The 22,105-nt window shown below is 42.5% G+C and overlaps 1 protein-coding gene and 1 non-coding gene across 2 annotated transcripts in view; one reads left to right on the forward strand and one right to left on the reverse strand.

Moving 5' to 3' along the window:
• The window catches only part of Wdr88 (WD repeat domain 88), a 34,707-nt gene that overhangs the window by 2,707 nt on the left and 9,895 nt on the right, over window positions 1–22,105 (forward strand). Inside the window, exons 2-8 of the mRNA XM_047529893.1 lie at window positions 1,985–2,095; window positions 6,555–6,643; window positions 7,714–7,777; window positions 10,443–10,581; window positions 12,148–12,277; window positions 19,471–19,658; window positions 21,742–21,824. Coding sequence (XP_047385849.1) covers window positions 1,985–2,095; window positions 6,555–6,643; window positions 7,714–7,777; window positions 10,443–10,581; window positions 12,148–12,277; window positions 19,471–19,658; window positions 21,742–21,824 — 804 coding nt within the window. The remainder of the gene's footprint in view (window positions 1–1,984; window positions 2,096–6,554; window positions 6,644–7,713; window positions 7,778–10,442; window positions 10,582–12,147; window positions 12,278–19,470; window positions 19,659–21,741; window positions 21,825–22,105) is intronic.
• On the reverse strand, window positions 540–647 carry LOC124967660 (U6 spliceosomal RNA). The gene has a single exon (XR_007105581.1). It is a non-coding gene; the product is annotated as a U6 spliceosomal RNA (small nuclear RNA).

Consider the following 22,105-nt stretch of genomic DNA (forward strand, 5'->3'; position numbering starts at 1 on the left):
TGAAAATTCACAGCCCGCCTCAGCAAATAAGTGACATCTTGTCTGAAAATAAAATTTAAAAAAAAGAAAAAAAAAAAAAAAAAAAAAAAAAAAAAAAAGACTGGGGATGCAACTCAATGGTAGAGTGCCCCTGGGTTTAATCCTTAGTACTACAAAATAAAAATAAAAAAATTCCCATTCTGTATTTTTTTCACTTTATTGATGGTATCCTTTTTTTTAAAAAAAGTAATTCTTTATTGATAAATATTTACACTAGAATTAGAAATGTCAGTAGAAAAATAAAATTTAAATAATTTTCTATTTTACAAAGTTTTATTTGGGGGTGGGTACCAGGAATTGAACTCAGGGGCACTTGACCACTGAGCCACATCCCCAGCCCTATTTTGTATTTTATTTAAAGACAGGGTCTCACTGAGTTGCTTAGTGTCTTGCTTTTGCTGAGGCTGGCTCGACCTCTCGATCCTCTTGCCTCAGCCTCTGGAGATGCTGGAATTACAGGTGTGTGCCACTGTGCCTGGCTATACAAAGATTTGATCATTAAAAATACAGAATGTTTATGAATTTGCATGTCATCCTTGTGCAGGTACCATGCTAATTTTCTCTGTATCATTTCAATTTTATTATACGTGCTGCTGAAGTGAAAGTGCTCTTTGAAATTGTGCTTCAAAGCACAATTTTTTTTTCATTTTGCTAATATTCACCTTTCTATTTTTGTTGTTATTGCTTGGGTTTGGTATCATATCTAAGATACCATGCCTAATGCAAAATCATGAACGTTTATACCTATGTTCTTGTAAGAGTCATAGTTTTAACTCTTACATTTAAGTCTTTGATCCATTGTGAGATTGTTTTAATAGATGGTGTGAAGTAAGAGTTCTTTTGTACATGGAAGTCATTTATCTCAGAAAAAAACTGCTAAAAAGGCTATTTCTTTCTTTAATTGTTTTGGCACCCTTATAAAAATTGGTTGACTATAAATATGAATGTTTCTTTCTAGATTCTCAGTTATATTTCGTTTATTTATGCCATTATTATACCATCTTGATTAGTTACTTGGTAGTAAGTTTTGAAATTAGGAAGTGTAAGTCCTCTACCTTTATTCTTGAGATTGTCTTGGTTATTTGAGTTTTCCTGAATTTCTTTAAAAGTTTTAGAATTAGCTTTGCAATTTCTACAAATAAGTCAGCTTGAAATTTGATTGGATATTGTTGAATCATTTTGAAGAATATTGTCATATTAACATTACATCTTCCCATCTATGAACATGGTATGTCTTTCAATTTATTTAGATCTTCTTTAATTTCTTTCAAAAATATTTTTTTCCCAAGTGTGGGTTTTATACTTTCTTTGTTCAGTCAATTGCTATATATTCTTTTTGATGATTTTGCGAATGTTTTTTGTTTGGAATGTTTTAATTTTTTCAGATTACTCATGTATGGTAGTTAGAAATATAATTGTTTTATGTATATTGACCTTGTATCCTGCAACCTTCTTTTTTTTTTTTTTTAATGTTACTAAAGATTGAAACCAGGGGTTCTTTACCACTGAGCCACATCCTCAGCCCTTTTTATTTTTTATTTTGAGACAAGGTCTCACTGAAGTGCTTAGGACCTCAATAAGTTGCTGAGGCTGACTTTGAACTTGTGATCCTCCTGCCTTGGCCTCCTGAGCCACTGGAATTACAGGCATGTACCACTGTACACAGCTTCTACAAACTAATACTATTTCTTCTTCTTTTTTTTTTTTTTTTTTTTTGGTACCAGGGATGCTTTACCACTGAGCCTCTTCAGCCCCTTTTAAAATTTTTAAATTTTGAGACAGGGTCTTGTTAAGTTGCTTAGGGCTTCACTAAGTTGCTGAGGTTGGCTTTGAACTTGTGATTCTTTCTGCCTCAGCCTCCTGAGCCACTGGAATTACAGGTATGCACCACTGTACCCAGCTCCTACAACCTTCTTAAACTTATGTGGTCTATCCTTTTTTTCAGATCCCATTTAAAATTCTGAGCGGGCATGAACATGTTGTGAGTTCCTGCCACTTCTGTGTGAATGACACCAAGCTCCTCAGTAGCTCCTATGATCGCACTGTGAAGCTGTGGGTAGGTGGACCTGTGTTAGGTTCTCCTGCAATATAAGATTAGGCACCTTTATGGAGAGTTCTGCAGTACTGTTTCCTGACACTGAAGGACCCCAAGGTTTGTAAAGGCCTTCTGAATAAAGGTGCAAGAAGGCGGAGCCTGCCCTAGTGTCAAGCCACCAGAAAGAGAAATTAGTACAGCTTAGGCCAGTCTGTGAATCTGGACACTGTGAGAGCAGGGGATGAGACCACTAGATTTAGAACTCCCAGCTTTTTTGAGGATGGTCCTGTTGTGCTTGGGTTCTACGTGAGGTTTCTGAGCTGTCATTTCTCCGGATCTCTTCTTCCATCCACAGAGACTGTATGGCCAGGTCTGGGTGGTCATAGAGGACAGAAATATGACCAGGCCTGGGACCTGTCCATGAGAGAGGTAGGTTTGAGTACAGATTGGCACCCCAAGGTGCAGGAGGCAGGAGCACAGGGGATGAGGGTGTGATGTTCAGACAAGGTTGCAGAGAGGTAACTACCTGGAGCCCTTCCAGAACTTTTGTGGATGTACTAGAAGACCTGCACAGGTCTCTTTGAAGGCATTGCTGTTTAGTGAGGAGTAGGTGAGGAGGAAGCAGGACTGGAAGATGACAGTGGGCATCAGGGACCAAAGTGAAGATGCCTCTGTGGCTGGGGTTGTGATCCATGGGGGAGGACAGAAAGTTCTGAACATTACTGTCTTCTGGCTTCAGAAGCAGGAAGGGGAAGGGTGGAGTGAGTCAAGGCTGGTTCCCTGGTTCTGCTTTGGGTAACTGGATGGTCAATACCTCCTGACTTTACAGATAACCACAGAGGAACATCTTCTGTCATCTGTGGGTTCCACAGCCAGGTTGACCAGATGGGAAGGTTCGAGGACTTTCCAAGCCAGTGCAGACCCCAATTTTGGACCCACCAACTCTGTAACTGTAGGGTAGTTACATGACTTCCTGGGCCTTCCTGGGCCTTCCTGAGTCTCTGAAGTCTCACAGGACCAGCTGTGTGCTGGGGCTGCCACAGGGCTTACCTAACCCACAGACTAGGCCCCAGAAGACCACCACTACCTTCCTCTGTAGCTGCCTGGTGAACACCCCTGTCCCCAGAGCCTATGATCTCTTGAGAAAACTGCTACCTTCTCAAGGACCCTTAAACACTTTTCTAGTCCTTAGGGTGACCAAAATACAGTGAGGACAAGGAAATCTCTGCTCTTATCATCACCTAGAGTAGGGGGCATGGCAACTTCCCAAGTATGTGTTTTGCTTTACCATCTATAGATTCTTCCATATTCTTCTCACATTTTCAGCCATAGTGTCTCTGTCTATTTTGCCTGAAGGGCTCTTGTCTTCATCAATGGATACCTACCCGTTTCTACTTCGGTGGTTGTCCCCAAATTAGGGACCTTTCATGGAGGTGGCCTCTGTTCCCCACCACAGCCTACTTGCCCTTGTTCCTTATCTTTTCCATACCCTGTCCACAGGGAGTTACTTCCACATTTGCTGCCTCTAATGTCCTCCTCCTTCTCCCAAGCCATCCTTTATCCTCCCCCAGGGAGCATGTCTGAGCACCCCGCCCCTGCCACTGGACTTGCCTGCACCCTCTGCTGCCTTCTCCAGGCAGGCCTAGCATCCCTGAGGCTGGGCCTTCCTTATATCTTCCCCTCTGCTCCCACCACTGCCAGCTCTCCCTAGGGTTTCCTTACTTGGCTGACCCCATTGTTTGCCGCCTCCCAGGAGCCCTTTCACTTCCCATTGGTTTTCTTTCCCTTCTAGGGACTCCTGCTACCCCTCCCTGCCAGCTGTGACTGTCCCTGCCCCAACCTCTGCCCTCATCCTGAACCCTCTTTCCCTCCAAAGATGATCAAACCATTACCCCTCACAACCACCTTTGCTTGTCACAGCATCTTGGCTCCAATCAGCACCCAAACCTCTAACTTCATCTTTCAAAAGCTCGTTTTTCTTAAATGGGAGATCATTGTGAATAATTTGGAAGGTCCTTATGAAGAAACTGAGGAAGAAATTCATTCTCAATTCTATTTCCAAAATTCCTTTAAATATGTTGACACTTTTATGGTCATTAAAAAAATAAGTTTGGGTAGATTTCTGGAAGTAGGATAGACGAGCCATTTGTATAATTATGATATAATTTCTTTACTACCACTGTGTTTTCTTTTAGAGGACAGTAAAATTTATTTTTAAACAAAAGTAAGTTTGGTAGTTTTTCTATTATCATATTTCAAATAATATGATTTTATTACAGAGAATACATAAAAACACAAAGAAAAACTCATCGTTTAATGACTCCAGAGTTACCTGCTCTGAAATTGTTGGAGGGTATTTTTTTTGTATGTACACACACACACACACACACACACACACACACACACACACATATACACATACATTTATGAAATTGGGACCATTTAGAAATACTGAATATGTATCCATAGTACACTTGAACTACACATATTATCATATCTCCTTGATTTTTTCTGTTTATTAGAGCCTTTTCCTCCCCTTTCATTAAAAAGCTGATCAGTATTCCCCCCTTAAATTGAATCCACAGGATTCACTTGGCATTTAGAATCTTGCTTTCAAATGCCAAGTGAAGAAGGAGCCGGCTCTTCAGTCCATAACTGCTATTCCTCCTCTTGGCCATGTGGTGTCACTGTTGAGTACTGAACCTGCACAGCCCCATAGCACTGGTCCATTCTAGTAATGCTCTTGGTTGATAGGGAGCCCTCTCCAGACTTTGTGGGCCTCCTAGTTCCAGGCCCCACAGTGATCATTTCCTTGGTTTACACACACACACACACACACACACACACACACACACACACACACACACTGTCTTTTCCTTCCACTGGGCTTTGAGTAGGATCTGCCAGGATCACCTGAAATGACCCCATTATTTCAGGTCTTCTGGAACAGGGGTTAGGGCCTGGGTCTATGCAGCAAAGCATTCACATAGCAGACCTGGGGCTGCTAGCCTTGGCAAGGCTGCCCCTGACTTACATTTGGTAACCTGATAGGTAAACAGTTCCCTACAATCACAAGAGCTTTCTCTAAATGGTAAGGGTGGCTCACTCCCTTAACTGCTTGTACAAGCTGCTTTCCTTCTGGTACTGGAATCTGGGTGTATGTTAGGCTGAGAGTGCCTATGTGATTAGCCCTATCCTGGAAGACAATACTTCATATATGTTGTCGCAACTTGTTGCTGGAGGAACTAAGCACTTCCCAACCACTCCACAGAACCTGTTGGAAGCCTGGCCTGTCTTCCTCTGGTCTTCACCCCAAGCCCCTTTCCCTTTGCTGGTCTGGCTTCATGTCTGTTGCTGTAATAACTCTCAACTGTGAATATGAGTGTAGAGGAGTTCAGTGAATCAGTAAACCTGTCCCCCTGACACGGGGTCCTTTTATTCCCAGAAGGCCTTGGAGTCCTGATGCTAAGAGGTCCCTGGATATCCAGGGAATGTTCTCACAGACCTGCCCTTTTGAGGCTGAAAAATTCCCACACCTTGACACCATGATTTTACATAACAATGCAAGCCTTTTCTAGTAAGTCATTGTTTTAAAAAGAAAACATAAAAACAAACAGAAAGAGTGAGTCATTGTCTTACCAATAACTTTTGTGTCAAGGGGGCTCTCCTATACCCTCTTCCCCTGCTGCTTATCCTAAAAAACTATCGGCACATATGGTACTAAAAATATTTTGTCTTTGCCACCACAGATACCCTTCTGCTTTGGTACCCTGCTTTGCTCTCATCATATCCTGTCATTATTGACCTCAGTATCATTGTCAGCAGTTGCCAGTGTTCCCCTATTGGGCGGGCTACATTTCTGTTTGCTTGAGACAGAGTCTCATTAAGTTGCCCAGGCTGACCTTGAATTTGCAAGATCTTCCTGTCTCAGTCTCATGAGATCACAGGTGTATACCACCACAATTTGTTTTAACCATTTAACCCATTTAGATGGACACCTGGACTCTTGCCTTATTTTTGCATCACACTTTACCTATAATGCAGGATGAACATTTTTATGCATACTTTTTTGACCACAAATCTGTTTATTTTCTTAGGAGGACCTTCTCAGAGTAGAAATGTCGAGTCAAAGGATATAGCATTTAAAAAGAAAGTTTTGAAAAATATTGCTAGATTCTGTAAAGCCCTTTAGCCAGCAGATAATGAGAAAATTCTCTTTTGCAGTTCTGCTTCAAGAGTGGCCATGCCCATCTGGTATGTGTGGAGCAATAGGGGAGTTTCAGGGAATGCGTTGCAAGGCAAGGGTGTTCTTCCTGCTCGGGGTCAGGAGGAGGTGTTGGAAAGTCTTTTTGATCTTTGGAACTGAGTGAGAGTCATAGAGACCATGTAGGAAAGCTAAGGGCTGCTGTTGACCTCAGTCCATGACTTCAGCAAACACAGGTGTGACCACTCTCTCTCCTCTCTCTCCCACTGATTTGAGGATGCCACTGATGGATCTGTGATTCGGGATTTTGAGGAAAGGCCCTCAGCTCCTGTTACAGAGTGCAGCATCACAGCTGACAGCAGAAGGTACCATTTCCTCTGTTCTACGCTGGGCTGGAAAAGTGAGAGGCAGCTGGGAGCCCACTGTACAGGCATGACAGTGACAGGGTTTTTGTTTGTTTGTTTTTTGTTTTTAAAGTAAATACACAACCGTGTTCACCTATGGGGGGGCTCAGGGTATCTACTCATTTGTTGTGAGAATCAAGTGGATGTGAAAGCACGTTGAAAACTTAAAACACTTAAAAGAGAACACTTATTGTGGTTAATACAATGAATTAATACATGAATTTTCTTCATGAAGTGTCTTTTCTGTAGTCACATGGAGACAGACTGTGGCAGCTGCAAGAGTCCTTCGCAATCTAGTTGAGGCCCTTATTTTTTAGGGGAAAGAGGCCTAGGAAAACATGAGTCGGGATAGGAAGCTATGTCTCACAAGAGGGAGGCCTCAAGGATGTGTTTGCTTAAATCGACTGATGTGGGTATGAAAAAAATGGGAGGTGGGCCTTTAACAGAGTAGAACCCTTGCTTTCAAATGGATTAAATTTTATCCTGAGCAGCAACTCTAAGACTAGTAGACTAATAAAATAGCTAGCATGGGATTTAAGTTTCATGGGAATTTGTAGAGACAAACTTTGCCACAGAAATGTGGAATATAAGGAGACAAAAGTGCATTTGTTTTCTGCTAAATGTGCAAGAAAATATTTCAGAACAAAGTCGGCTGTCTATGAAAGCAGTTTCCTGTAAAAAGACATTTGAGCAGAGGGGGAAATGAGTGATCCTTATGAATTATAAAGATCTCCTTAGAAGGACGTAGTAAATTAAAGAACAGAAGAATTGCTACTTTTAAAGCCTTAAATATAAAAGAATGTATTCGGCTGGCTGAAGGAGTACAGAAGATAATTGGTAATATTAGATTCTCTCTGTTTTCAGTGGGAATACACTACTCCCCAGTGGGGCTCATGGAGCATCTTTGGAAAGATTCTTGTATTATTTGCAATCTTGGTCCTAAATTATAATAAGAAGAAAGAATCCTTGTAGAAAGCACAGGCCTAATTGTCTCTGTGGTTAAGGCCCAATGTTTGTCATCTTATTTCTAGAATTATTGCAGCATCCTATGACAAAACAGTGAGGACTTGGGACCTTGAAACAGGCCAGCTGCTGGTATGTATGTCCTGCTCTCATGGGGCACTGGGCCTTATAGCTTTGGGATGGACCTTGAATTAGGGGAGATGATAAAAAAAAAAAAAAAACCAATCTTCCAGGAATGGAGGGTTTTCTTGGGGACTAAGATGTAGATGTGCACAGCACTCTGTGGTGGTCATTGCTGGCAAAGTTTAGAAGATGTTGATGGTGGAGGGGGTGTGGCGGGCAGATCAAGGGCTTCTGCTTGAAAGATGGGAAGGGTTTGGATACACAGAAAGAAGCTGGGTTGGGGTTGGCATGGTATTCAGGGTCTCCTGTGGGCTGTTTGAATTTGATGAGGCAGGAAGTAAGGCTGAGGCCATGGGACACAGGCCATGTGGCCAAAGAAGCAGGACTTTGTGCCTTTCTAATCTATTCTCTTTCTGTCTTAGATGGGGCTACTGTCTACCCACCAAACAGGCCTGAGGTCCTACCCTTCCCCACCCTTTCCTACTCCCATGCCTGGGAAACCTCAGCCCTGATCAGGGGCCTACTGGAAACCTCCTCTGTTCCCACTTCTGTTCTACCCTCAGCAACAACTTATGGCTCCCTCTTTTCTTTCCTCTTCTCTCCTCTCCTTAAAAACCAACTCTTTTTTGGGGGGAGTTGGGTTCTGAGGATTGAACCCAGGGGTGCTTGACTACTCAGTTAGATCCTGAGCCTTTTTAATTTATTTTTTATTTTGAGACAGGGTCTCACTGAGTTGCTGAGGCTGGTCTCAAACTTGCAATCCTCCTGCCTCAGCCTCCTGACTTGCTGGGATTATAGGCATGTGTGACTGCTCCAGTGTTTCTTTAGGGTATATAACTAGGTTTTGTTGCTAATTTTTTTGTTTTGTTTTGTTTTGGTACCAGGGATTGAACCCAGGGCCACTTAACTGCTGAGCCACATTTCTAACCCTCCTCCTTCTCCTCCTCCTCCTCCTCCTCCTTCTTTTTTCTTCTTCCTCCTCCTTCTTCTTTTCTTCTCTTCCTTTTTTTTTTTTTTTTTTTTTTTTTTTTTGTACAGGGTATTGAACCTGGTGCCACTTAACCACTGAGCCACATCCCTAATCCCAGTACTGGGAATTAAACCTAGGGACACTTAACCACTGAGCCATATCCCTAGCCCTTTTTCCCCCCAATATTTTAAAATTTAGAAAAAGGGTCTCACTTAGTTGATTAGGGTCTTGTTAAGTTGCTGAGCCTGCCCTCAGACTTGTGATCCTCCTGCTTCAGCCTCCTGAGTCGCTGGGATTACATGCATGCACCACTGTGCCCAGCTTCATTGCTAATTTAAACAGCATAGAGTTTTTAAAAAATGTCTTCTAGAAAGTTTTGCCAACTTGTACCCTTAGGCACTCAAGGAAAACACACCATATCCTACTCTCACGTCCTGGGTATCATGATTTAAAAAAATTCTAGTCCATACAATAGGCGAAAAGCCAAACTTGCACTGATTATTCCTGGCTGTACATTTTCCCATGTTTATTTCTTCTGTTGTAAATTTCCTATTCTTGTCTCTAGCCAGTTTTCCTACTCGAAGTGCTTTTCTCTTTCTTCTTTAAAAGTCCTGCTATTTATTCTTGTTACACAAGTCATCCATGTCTTTTGCTGAACTAGTTATCTACTGCCGCTTGATAAATGATTCTGAAACTTAGCAGCTTTGAACAACATTTATATCTCACAGTTTCTGACCGTTGGAAATCTAAGAGCAGCTTAACTGGGTGGGTCTGGCTCAGGTATTTTGTAAAGTCACAATAAAGATGTCCTCTGGGGCTCCAGTCGTTTTAAGGCTCCCCTGGGGCTGAAGGATCTCCTTCCAAGATGGCTCACTCACATGGCTGTTGGCAGGAGGCCTCAGTTCATCTCCACGTGGATCCCGAGGGAGACATACGGACATGACAGTTAACTCCCACGGAGTACATGATCCAAGAAAGAACAAGGAGCAAGCCATGATTTTTTTCATTTTTATTTTTCATTTTTTGGGATTAAACCCAGGGCCTGAAAGAGCCAAACACTGCTCTACCACTGAGCTATACCCCAGCCCCTTGATTTCTTTTAGAACCTGGTACCATATTCTTTCTGCCATATTTTACTCTTTAGAAGTAAAAAGGGAGGGCTCTTTGACTCCACCTGTTGGAGGGAGATTGATGAAGAATTTGAGGAAATTATTAAAGCCATCACATAACAATACTATGACTTATGATGTATAGAGAGATCCTCCTTTCCTATACTGTTGAGCAGTCCATTGTCCCCTTCTTGTCCTCAGGGGTGGGAGTGGTGAGGGTTAGTTTTTTTGTTTTGTCTTGTCTGTGGTACCAGTCATAGGGCAGACATTTAGTAAAGTCTTGTTTACCCAACTGAATAGGAAGAGAGTCAGCCATGACTACAACCTTGCTGCCATATCTCTAGGTGTTCCCTGTCCGTGTCCCTCCTGGACACGGATATTGTTAATTTAATTAATTAAAATTAAGTAAACTTAAACATTCAGTTCCTTACTTCTTACTAGTGCATTAGAAGTACTCAGCGACCATTTGTGGTCAGTGGCCGCCATATTGGATAGTGCAAGGACAGAACAGTTCCATCATTGCAGAAAGCCCTACCGGGTAGAGCTGGGTCAGAGAGAGATGGAAAACAACCTTTCAATTCTTGCTCCATTTCAGTGGCGGATCAACCATGATTATTTCATAGTGTCCTGTAAGTTTTCTCCTGATGGCAAATATGTGGCCTTGAGCTCAGATGTGGATCATGGAATCTGCATAATGGATGCAAAAAATACCACCATTTTGGCAAACATTAAAGGTGAGGTTGCACAGGCTCCCTGCTCATTCTGTCTGCTGTAGGAACAGTTGCTTGTCATTTGATGGGTAGTGACTTTCTAGTGCTTTTTGGTGGAACTATTATGAAAAAAGTCACTTAAGTAAGTGGGATGTCCACTGAGAAAAGCACAGACAATTAAAAGCAAGGCTTTGATAAATACTTTCCCTTTTGTCTCACGCTTGCAGCAAATGAAATGACATTTTGCTCCAACCTCATGCGGACATTGAAGACCTAAATTTTTATTGAGTGGTGACTTGACTTTCCTAATACTTCCACTTGTATTTTTACAATATAAAAGTAATCATCACAATGTGTCAGTTTCCTGGATGTGACACCGTACTATGGTGATGTAAGTGTGGAGCCAGTTAGGTGAAGGGCATACAGAATTTCTCTGTTATTCCTATTTCTGCAAGGAAAATTGCAGCTATCTCAAAATAAAAAGTTAAAAAAAAATGTGATCATGGTAAAAACAAATTCAGTGTGTAAACTAAAAGATGAAAGATGCCTTCACCTGTGTGTCTCATGCCCAGATTATGATAATAATCTATTGTAATTATATATATTATAATCTATTATTATGATTATGTAATATAGTATATAATAATAATAAAACCTATTTTTACTATTTTTTGTGGTGCTGGGTCTGGAACCCAGGGCTAGACAACTGTACCTCTGAGCTGCACCCTAGCCCAGAGCTACCTATTATTAGTAGTACATTGTTGGGTAGTTTTCCTGAACACTGTGTGTGTGTGTGTGTGTGTGTGTGTGTGTATGTGTGTGTGTTTAATTCCCATAGGTTCTTTATGTTTATTTTTATCATCATGTTACCATAATATATATGCCACCCCACAGATTATATTTTCCCTTCAGGAATCACTTCACATTCTACCTTTCCTCATATTTCTTTTTTATTGAGGTACTGCAGTAGTGGGGATTGAACCCAGGGGTGCTTTACCATTGAACTATATCCTCAGTCCTTTTTATTTTGAAGCAGGGTGTCACTAAGTTGCTGAGGTTGACCTCGAACTTGTGGTTCTCCTGCCTCAGCCTCCATAGCCGCTGGGTTCACCTTGCCCAGCTTCCTCACACTCCAAGTTCTAACTGGGCACCACACTTCCCCATGCGCTGTCCACTCTCCAGGACTTTGCCTGTGCTGTTCCTTCTGCCTGGAGCACTCTTCCTTTCCTGCTTCCCTTGATAACTTTTAGGGCCCTTTTGGATCCCAGGAGGGTGGGTTAGACTCTTCTGGCCAGGAACCATGACGTACCATGCACTGCTCTCAAGATTTTCAGCATGTAGGAGGTAGTTCCTATCAGATGGGAGCTCTGTGGGGGCAAGAGCAGACCAATTGGTCTCCCTGATCAAAGACTAGCATGTAGCAGGCATTCAGGAAAGGTCTGGGCAGCTGAATTGTCCCTTAAGAGAACTAGAATTGCGTTTTCATAAAATTGCCTGGCTGGGGAAGTCTTGTGAGCCTTCTAGACCTCAAGAAGCATGTGACCCAGTATGTAGAACTCATGGTGACAAGTCACTCTCCCTGTGCCACAGATCATCACAGAAGATCAATCATGGCATGCTGCTTTGACCCTGACAGCCAGAAGTTGGCTTCTGTTTCGTTGGACAGGTCCATCAAGATCTGGGATGTCACATCCAAAGCCACACTGCTCACCATCACACAGTGAGAAGAGTCAGTGGGAGGTGGGCAGCACTTGGCAGCTAGAAGTGGGGCAGGACATTTCCCTTCATGCCCTCCTGGATTCCACACACAAGCCAGTGTGGTCATGGGTGCTCCAAGGAGGCTAGAGAGACAGGCAGGCCAGGGAGAAACTACCAGTTGTGTCCTATCAGCCGTGCTGGGCCTTGGCTGCATTTATTTTCAATGTGAGACCACACTGAAAAACATTGTGCAGAGCCCCCTTAAAAATGTGACTTTCTGTAATCTCAGAGTCTCGGGAGGCTGAGGCAGGAGGATCGCAAGTTCAAAGCTAACCTCAGGGGGCTGGGATTGTGGCTCAGTGGTAGAGCGCTTGCTTAGCATGTGTGAGTTACTGGGTTCGATTCTTAGAACTGCAGACCAAGGGCTGGGGAGATAGCTCAGCTGGTAGAGTGCTTGCCTTGCAAGCACAAGGCCCTGAGTTCGATTCCCGGTACCGCAAAAAAAAAAAAAAAAAAAAGAACTGCAGACCAATAAATAAATGTTCATCAACAACTAATAAAGATACTTAAAAAAAAAAAAAAGCTAACCTCAGCAGCTTAGTGAGGCCCTCAGCAACTTAGCAAGACCCTGTCTCAAAAAAAAAAAAAAAGGGCTGGGGTTGTGACTCAGTTGTTAAGGGCCCCTGGGTTCAATCCCTTAGCACCCCAAAAATAAAAAGAAATTAAAAATTTTTAAAAAATGACTTTCTAGCATTTCCTGTAAAATGGGAAGTTCTGATAGTTCAGGGCTTTCAAGGGACATGCAAGTGGCCACTGTTAGATGGACCAAGTCCTTTGCAGGAGGCCCTGGAGTCAGGATCCCAGAAAATGTATGCTCTAGTCACTCTGCGTGGGTCAGCTTCCCAGGGAGGTCTGGTCAGGCATTAAGATGGTGTAGGTGCCCATCCTGTGTGATCTTGGGCCTCAGTTTTCTCATCTGAAACTGAGTGGAGATGAGGTCTGAATAAGATAACGCAGGAAAAGGTCTTGAGCACCGTGCAGGCCTCACCATGGGCCCTCAGCATGTGCTCTGTCACTTAGAGCAACGCCCAGGAAGGCTGCCCTCTACCCTGCTCCTTAAAACCACTCTGTGGGGGCAGTGAAGGGGCGGAGGCAGTAGAGGTCACCCAATTCCAACTGTGGCCAAGCATCCCGGTCTGCTCCATTCTGTTGCCCCAGTGGGCCCAATGGTGGGAAAGGGAAATAAATGAAATATCTACTGGTAGTTTTGATGTGCCTTAAATTTACGATCTCTGGAAATGTAGTTTTTAGCAAAATAAAGAGGCAGGAAGCCTCAGAGCCAGCCGTCAGGGCTGACTTCACAGGGTGGGCCTTAGAAGGGCCCCACACATGATTTCCAACTCTGCTGTTGGCATCTTTAAATTTAAATAATTTCTGAACACAGGACCTAGGATTTTTTATTTCAAAAATATGTAACTTGTTTTTATGGAAATGTAAAACGTGAAACAGTACAAAATTAAAAATGTACAAAAGAATATACAATAGAGTGGAAAATCTCTTCTGTCTTAAAACCATTCAGTTTCCCTCCCCTGAAGTCACTGCTTCCCCGTCTTCTTTCTTTCCCAGGTCCGGTCCTTTCATCATTAACACATACTACACAATTAGCCCATTTAAGACAAATTCAGTAGTTTTGATAATGACATTGCCATTAATTATGGTAAAAGACATCCAACATGAAACTTGACATTTTAACCATTTTTAAATGCACAGTTCACTAGATTAATTACATTTATAATGTTGTGTAACTCTCACCGCTGTCTGTTTCCAAAACCATTTCATCACCCCAAACAGAAACTCTGCATCCATTAGGCAATAACTTCCCACTCCCACCCCTCCCACCAGCCCATGGTAAACTTTAATCTACTTCCTGCCTCTATGAATTTGCCTATTCTAGATATTTCTCATAAGGGGAATCATCGGATGTTTGTCCTTTTGTGACTGGCTTATTTCACTTAAAACAATGTCTGCAAGATTCATATACATTGTGGCATGTATCAGAACTTCATTCCTCTTTATAACAGGATAGTATTCCATTGTATATGTCTCATGTTTTGTTTATTCATCTGTTGATGGGTACTTAGGTTATTTCTAGCTTTTAGCTACTGTGAAAAAAGTAGCAATGAACACTGAAATATAAGTACCTGGTTGAGCCCCACTTTTGAGTCTTCTGGTTGTGTACTTGGGAGTGGAAATGCTAGGTTATATGGTAATACTATGTTTAACTTTTTGAGGAACTGGAACTTTGCCTTTAATTTTATATTGGGCACTGAAGATTATATAGCTGGTCTTGCTTGAAGATTTTGAAAACGTATAATCAAATGATTTTGAAGCTTACAAGGAATAAACATAAGCACTTGATACCTTTTTTTGCTTAAACTGTCAAATATAATTTGGAAAACTCAAGAGGAGAAGAAAGGTCTACTGTGTTTACCCTTATTCTCTTACCCTGTTCTGTATTCCTTCCTGAAGTCCCAAGATCCCTTCTTTTATCTCCTTTCTCTGTAGAAACAGTTCCTTGAGACATTCTTAGAGTGGGTATGTGAGCAAACTATTCTCTTTTTTCTTCTTCATATGAAAATGTCTTGATTTATCTTTCATTCCTGAAGAATATTTTCTTTGGATTAGAAATCTCACATAATAGTTCTTTCTAAACTTAAAAAACTGTCACGTCACTTTCTTCTGACTTCCCTGATTGCTGACCAGAGATCCACTATCAATCATGTTTAATATGTCATTTATCTCTTTTTACTTTCAAGATCACTTTCTTTCTTTTCTTTTTTTAATCTTTCTTCTTGTGTAGTGGGGATTGAACCCAGGGGAGCTCTTACCACTGAGCCCCAGTCATTTTTATTTTTTAATTTTGAGACAGAGTCTCACTGAATTGCTGAGGCTGGCTTGAAACGTGGGATCCTCCTGCCTCAGCCTCTGGACTTGCTGAGATTACAAGGCAAGCGCCACTACACCCATTCAAGATAATTTCTTTGTGTTTAGTTTTCAGATGTTTAATTATGATGTGTCTGGGTATAAATCTCTTTGGATTTATCCTGTTTGGGGTTGCTCAGAATCTCGAATATGTAGGTTTATATCTTTTACCCAATTTGGTAATATTTCGACCATTTTTTAAAAAATTACTTTTACAGCCCTGCCTTTTCCCCACTCTCCTTCCAGTTCTCTAATGACATAAAGGTTAGATCTTTTGTTACAGTCCTATAGTCTGAGGCTCTATTCTTTATTTTTCCACTCTATTTTTTTGTATTTTGTTCAGATTGAATAATTTATGTTGTTTGTCTTCATGTTCACTAATTATTTTTTCTTTCAATTGTGCTATTAGGTCATCCAGTGAATTTTTTATTTCAGTTACTATATTTTTCATTTCTAAAATTTTATTTGGTTCTCCTTATATTTTTTATTTTTACTATGTGTATATGTGTGTGTGTCGGGGAGGGGGTGCTGGGGAATCAAACCAGGGTTTTGGGTATATTAGGCAAACACTGTACCACTAAGCTATATCCCCAATCCTATTTCACTGAGGTTTTTCTCTTTGTGCTTGTTTCAAGCATGATCATAATAATTGTCCCCTATGATGGTTTCTTTTTTTTGGGGGGAGGGGGGTTACCAGGGATTGAACTCATGGGAAGTTTGACCACTAAGCTACATCCCCAATCCTATTTTGTATTTTATTTAGAAACAGGGTCTCACTGAGTTAGTTAGTGCCTCGCTTTTGCTGAGGCTGACTTTGAACTCATAATCCTCCTGCCTCAGCCTCCCGAGCTGCTGGGATATGATAGCTTTTTAATGTGATGGTCAGATAATTCTACTGTTTCTGTCATCTCAGAGAATGGCATTTGTTGACTACCTTTCTCACCCGCATTGAGATTTTCCTAGGCCTTGGTAGGATGAGTGATTTTCATTTATATCCTGGACATTTGGGGTATGATGAGACTTGGAGTCATGTTGAAACCTCTGAGCAGGCCACCTTGTTCCAGCCTGGCGGGATGGCAATCTTGGCTCCCCATTCAGCTTTTGCTGACATGAGTCAGGTGGGGTTGCAGATTTTCCCGAGGTGTTGGCTGAAGTGGGGCACTCACTACATTTTCTGTTTTGCTGGTCTGCCCCTTCTTGGCTCTTTGGTCAGGGAAAATGGACTTTTCTTTTTTAAATTTGCCTGCACACATTGTTGTTGTCATTTTTGGTTATAGACTTTTCCAGCACCTAGTCCAGGATATGTGACACTAAAAAGTAAACCTGAAATACAGCATGCTGTGCTTGGGACTTAAGATCCTAAGTTGGTCTACCTCTTCTCCCCATTTTCCATTCTCTCCCTCCCTCCTGCCACAACTGTGGCACCCATTCTTGCTGGGAACTGAACCCAGGGGCATTAGAACATTGAGCTTCAAAACTATGTCCTCAGCCCTTTTTATTTTTAATATTTATTTATTGATTGATTGGTTGAACTGGGGATTGAACCCAGGTGTGCTCTACTACCGAGCTACATCCCCAACCCTTTTTATTTTGTATTTGGAGACAGGGTCTCACTAAATTGCCCAGATTGGCCTCAAATTTGCAATCCTCCTGCCTTAGCCTCCCAAGTAGCTGGGGTTATAGTTATGCACTGCTGCAACAAGTTTCCATTGTTTTAGTATCTGCTTTATAAATATTCCCTGGGGTTATTAGTTGTACTTAGCAGGATGAGTAGGGAGAAGTGGAGAATAGGCTTTTTAGGGAGAACAATATCCCTATCTTGTCTGGAACTACAAGCTGCAACAAGTTTCCATTGTTTTAGTATCTGCTTTATAAATATTCCCTGGGGTTATTAGTTGTACTTAGCAGGATGAGTAGGGAGAAGTGGAGAATAGGCTTTTTAGGGAGAACAATATCCCTATCTTGTCTGGAACTACAAGCATAACATAAGTACTTTCTCCAAACTTTTGTACAAGTAAAACAATATTTAGTGAGTATTGAAATTTATTTGAAATTAGAATCCTGGAGAATAGGAGGAGATAGTCCTGGTTTACACCCGAGTGAGTGTCAGCATTCTGGAAAGTGCCTGTTGTCTACCTTGGTATATGCCAGGATGGTTCTTAGCTCACCAGGCCATGGGATTTGGAGAGGTTTACCCTGGACACTCCTGGGGAGCTGACATTTTTCTTTTGAACTTGCTCAGTGTATGCACTGCAATGAGCTGAAACAGAGCGTGAAACTCAGGCCTGAACTGTAGAAAACAGTTCGTTCAACTGTTTCTTCAGGTGAAACGATTGATTTTTATGATCCAAGCTGCTCAGGGATGCACAGTTTCATGGTCCAATTGAAAGCTATTTTTAAGAGAAAATGAGAGACAAAGGAAAAATACTTTGAGGATCACAAACTAAACAAAAGGTGGCCAAATTCTGACAGATCTTTTTTCTTTGAAGAAGGGAAGACGTTTAAAATTGAGAACAAGCCAGGTGTGGTGGTGCAGGCCTGTAATCCCAGCAACGTGGGAGGCTGAGGCAGGTGGATTGCAAGTTCAAAGACAGCCTCAACAACTTAGGAAGGCCTGTCTCAAAATAAAAAAGGATGTGGCTTGGTGGTTTAGTGCCCCTGGGTCGAATAATCCCTGGCACCAAAAAAAAAAAAAAAAAAGGTGGGGGGAGAGGGCAGTGGGGTGGAGAAGTAGGGGGAGTAAGTAGGAGAGGAGTAGGTCAGAGTGGGTCAGGGGGAGATGAGGTGGGATGGAGGAGAAGGAGCCAAGGCTGGCTGGGTGCCAGGGGGAGAAAGGAGAGGGAGGGAGGTGGGAGAAGACCTCTTTGTGTGTACAATCCGTATTTGAAAGACTATTAGCTACCACTGAAGACTTTCAGCTGCTTTTTTTCCAAACCATATGAAGCTCTCGAAATATTCAGTGCTTCTTAACTGAGGGTAATTTTGTTCCCCAGTAGGCACCGGTTGTCATAAATGAGTCCATCCCAGGGCTGCAAAGGCCCCAGTTCATTTTTCCAATCCCAAAGAAGGAACCTGGAAGACTCAAGGGAGAGGGTTCTGACATTTTATTACTCCCTCACTCCTTGGTAGTGGCAGACCAGGACATGATGGAGGGCCACACCGTGGCTACCACCGAGGGAATTTATGGGATAGGATGCGTGCCCACTCCGCAGGTGGAGTTCCTCAGATGTTTTACGAGTACATTCTTCCACTTTATAACCCAGGTCACTCTACTTTGATCCACAGCTGAAGATTAGAGACTGGGAAGTGGCCAACTTCCTCTCTCCATTTTCTTCCTGGTCACATTCTTTAGTCCTTATCTCACTGCCTGAACAACAAACTTTTTTTGTGTGTGAAAAAAAGAAAAAGAAGGTTTATTGCTTTGCTAGCAAAGGAGTAACACAGGAGCTCCTGTCCCAAATGCTGTGAGTCTGCCCATCAGCAGGAGCAGGGGGCTTTTAGAGAGGTGATTTGGAGGGTCCATTCCCCGTGTTCTCTGTTGGAGTTGTAAATCACTCATTAATTTGGGAGACAGTCATTTCTGATATCTTCTGGTACCATCCCCAAAGTCTGGATACTTCATTCCTACGGTGGGTGTGTACTCAGGGACAGATAAATCTGCCTAGAATGGGGGAATAAAGGTAATACTATTTCCCCTGAGTTTAGGGAGGGGGAGAAATTAGGGAGGAGCAGTTAGAGAGGAAAAGAAAGAAACATGTCCATTTAAAAATAAGCTGATGCAAGCACAAGGCCCTGGGTTCAATCCTCAGCACTGCAATAAATAAATAAATAAATAAATAAATAAATAAATAAATAAATAAATAAAATAAAATAAAAATAAGCCGAACAACCCTCCCAGCCACTAGTGTTTACTCCAACAGGGAGCAAATGGCATCTAGTGGGCAGAGGCCAGAGATGTTGCTAAACATCCTACATTACATAGGATGGGCCTCTATAGTAAAGAATTATCCAGCACAAAATGTTAATATTAGCCTGGTTGGGGAACCCTAGGATAGGGTGACACAGTCTGAGAAATTCTTACCTGGATCATGGTAGACAGTGATTAAATGGAGGGACATCCATTTGCTCAGGAGATGAATGATGGTGTCCCCTCCCGACATCCCTACCCCCTTTAGGTACGTTTTCAGGTCCTCCCAGAGCAAACTGCTAACATGTGCCTCATCTGTGTTTCAGGGCACATGAAAACGCAATCTCCAACTGCTGTTTTACCTTCAGTGGCCACTTCCTGTGTTCCAGCTCCTGGGACAAAAACTTAAAAATATGGAATGTGCACACAGGGGAGTTTCGAAACCGAGGAGCCTGTGTGACTCTGATGCAGGGCCACAATGGTTGCGTGAGCTCCTGCTGCTTTGCCAGAGATAGTGAGTGATTAGCACACAGGGGACTCTGTTCTGTGGGCAAGGTTCTTCATGTTCCACTCGTATGGACTTTCCTAAATACATAAAGAGAAGCGATTTCTTTTTTATTGAGTCCAGGGGTGGTTAACCACTGAGCCACATCCCCAGCAAACTCCCGCCCCCAGTTCTTTTTTTTTTTTTGATACAGGGTCTCACTAAGTTGCTTAGCGCCTCGTGCTATGTTGCTGAGGCTGGTCTTGAACTTGTGGTCCTCCTGACTCAGATTTCTGAGCTGCTGGGATTACAGGTGTGTGTCAATGTGACCAGCCAGAAGTGATTTTTAATGATTCCAGCAGTGAGGGTGGATTTCTTTTTCCCATGAGGACAAGGCCCAAGTTTACAAATGCCAGAAACTCAGCCCAATATGGCTCAAACAACAGAAGACACTTACTAACTTGTGTTATGCAAAGTCAAGAAGCAGGTCTGACTTCAGGCATGGATGTGTTCAGAGGCTCAAACAACATTGTCAGGAATCCAATACCTCTACTCTGTCTCTCAACTCCTTTTTCCTCTTGTATTGATCTTTTCTCTCCAGGAGGCAAAGATGGCCTCTGGTGGTCCAGGCTCACCTGCTTCAGGTCACTGGCAATCCTGGAAGAAGAGAGAACCTCTCTTTCATGGTATCAGCACAAATCCCAAGGAAGACTCCCATTGGCTCAGCTTGGAACATATGCCTATCTCTGAACCAGTCATTTATCAAGAGATAAAAGACTCTGATTGGCCAGATCTGGTTGACTTGTCTATCCCCAGAACTAGAAGTTGTACTTTCTGAACCAAAAGACTAAGAATTGGTGAGGGGTGTTTTCCCACAGGAAACTGGGGAGCTGTTGTCAGGTGAGGGGACAAGGAAGTGAACAGGGACAGTGACAGGAAGCTGCCATGATGGGTCAGGAAAGTACAACTGGGGCTAGACCCTAGGAGCCAAATGTGTGCTTTCCTATCCTAGTAATGCTTGCTCCGTGTGTCTGGGGGCTGGGAAGGGGTCCAGCAAGTGTACACACAATCAGGGTCTGTCTTGAGAAATGCTAGGAACTGAACAACTTTCCCTCTTCAGAAGCATCTTATGTCTAAGTCAGACTCCTACTAGAAGGTGTCCCACCAGCTCTGTCTTTGATTTTCTTGGGTTCATAATCACATACAGTCAATTGTTACTATTTCAGATTCTGTTAATTTCACATTTACCTAGTCACTAAAGTTTATATGTGACCCTAAAATCAATACCCTTTTTTTTTTTTATTTTAAATTTTTTTCGGCAGTACTGGGGATTGAACCCAGGGCATTGTGCTTGGGAGGCAAGTACTCTTCCAACTGAGATATATCTTTAGCCCTCAATACCCCTTTGAGGTCACTCAGACATGTGCAGAGCAGTGAGAAACCTGAGTATGCACAAGGGGATGCTCTGCCTCCTTGGTGCAGCTCTCGTAGGAAAGTGTCCTTTTGTGGCTTATTGAGTGTCAATTTGTTTTTTCATTTTTGTGTCTTTTGTAAGCAATTTTGCTGTTTAAAATGCCTCTTGAGCATAGTGCTAAAGTGCTGTCTAATGTTCCTACATGCAAGGATGTTTCGTATGAGGAAAACGTGTGTTGTGTATGCTTCATCAGGCATGAGTTACAGTGTTGTTGGCTGTGAGTTCAATGCTAATGAGTCAACCATATATATGTGTGTATATTATATACAAATGAATAAAATAAGGTGTCTTTAATCAGAAAGCACATAAAATAAGGTTATCAATTGATTGATGAATGAAAATATTGTGACCAGAGGCTTATAGGACCCCAACCCTGTATTGCCCCTAGAAGCAATGGTTCAATATTTGCTAATTCAGGGTTTGTAATAACTATGAAATGTAGCTGCAGTGAATAATAAGTGTGGGATATAATTGGCTGGAGGTCATTAAGCCACACCAGGAAGGGGTTTTAGTGTCATCAGAGTGAACCATGGTGGTGCCTCACAAATGCATCCTCAGCCTGCTTTGGCCTCACCGAGGAGGCCACACTTCGCTAGGGAAGATGATCCCCCACCCAAACTCTTTCATTTTGTGTTGCAGACTCTTTTCTCATTTCTGGAGGGTTCGACAAGTCTGTGGCTATTTGGGATGTAGGAGAAGGCTACCGAAAGCTGTCGTTGAAGGTACAAGTGCCAGCATTAGAGAGAGGACGCTTCATTCCATGCTGGGTGCCCGAGTCTGGGGATACAGCAGTGAGACAGACTTAGGTGCCTCCTAATGGAGCTGATCCCTCTGTGGGGAAGGACAAACAAGGAACCACCAAAGGAATCAGCAGCAGCGATGAATGGAATGGGGAAACCACAACAGGGTGATGTGATAGAAATAGGCTCCAGGAATTAACTGAACCTGGCTTAGCAGGGAGAGCTTCCCAGAGGAGGCTCTTAATCAAAGAACTGGATGGCAG

The sequence above is a fragment of the Sciurus carolinensis genome, chromosome 16, assembly GCF_902686445.1.
Source record: "Sciurus carolinensis chromosome 16, mSciCar1.2, whole genome shotgun sequence".
Lineage (NCBI taxonomy): Eukaryota > Metazoa > Chordata > Mammalia > Rodentia > Sciuridae > Sciurus > Sciurus carolinensis.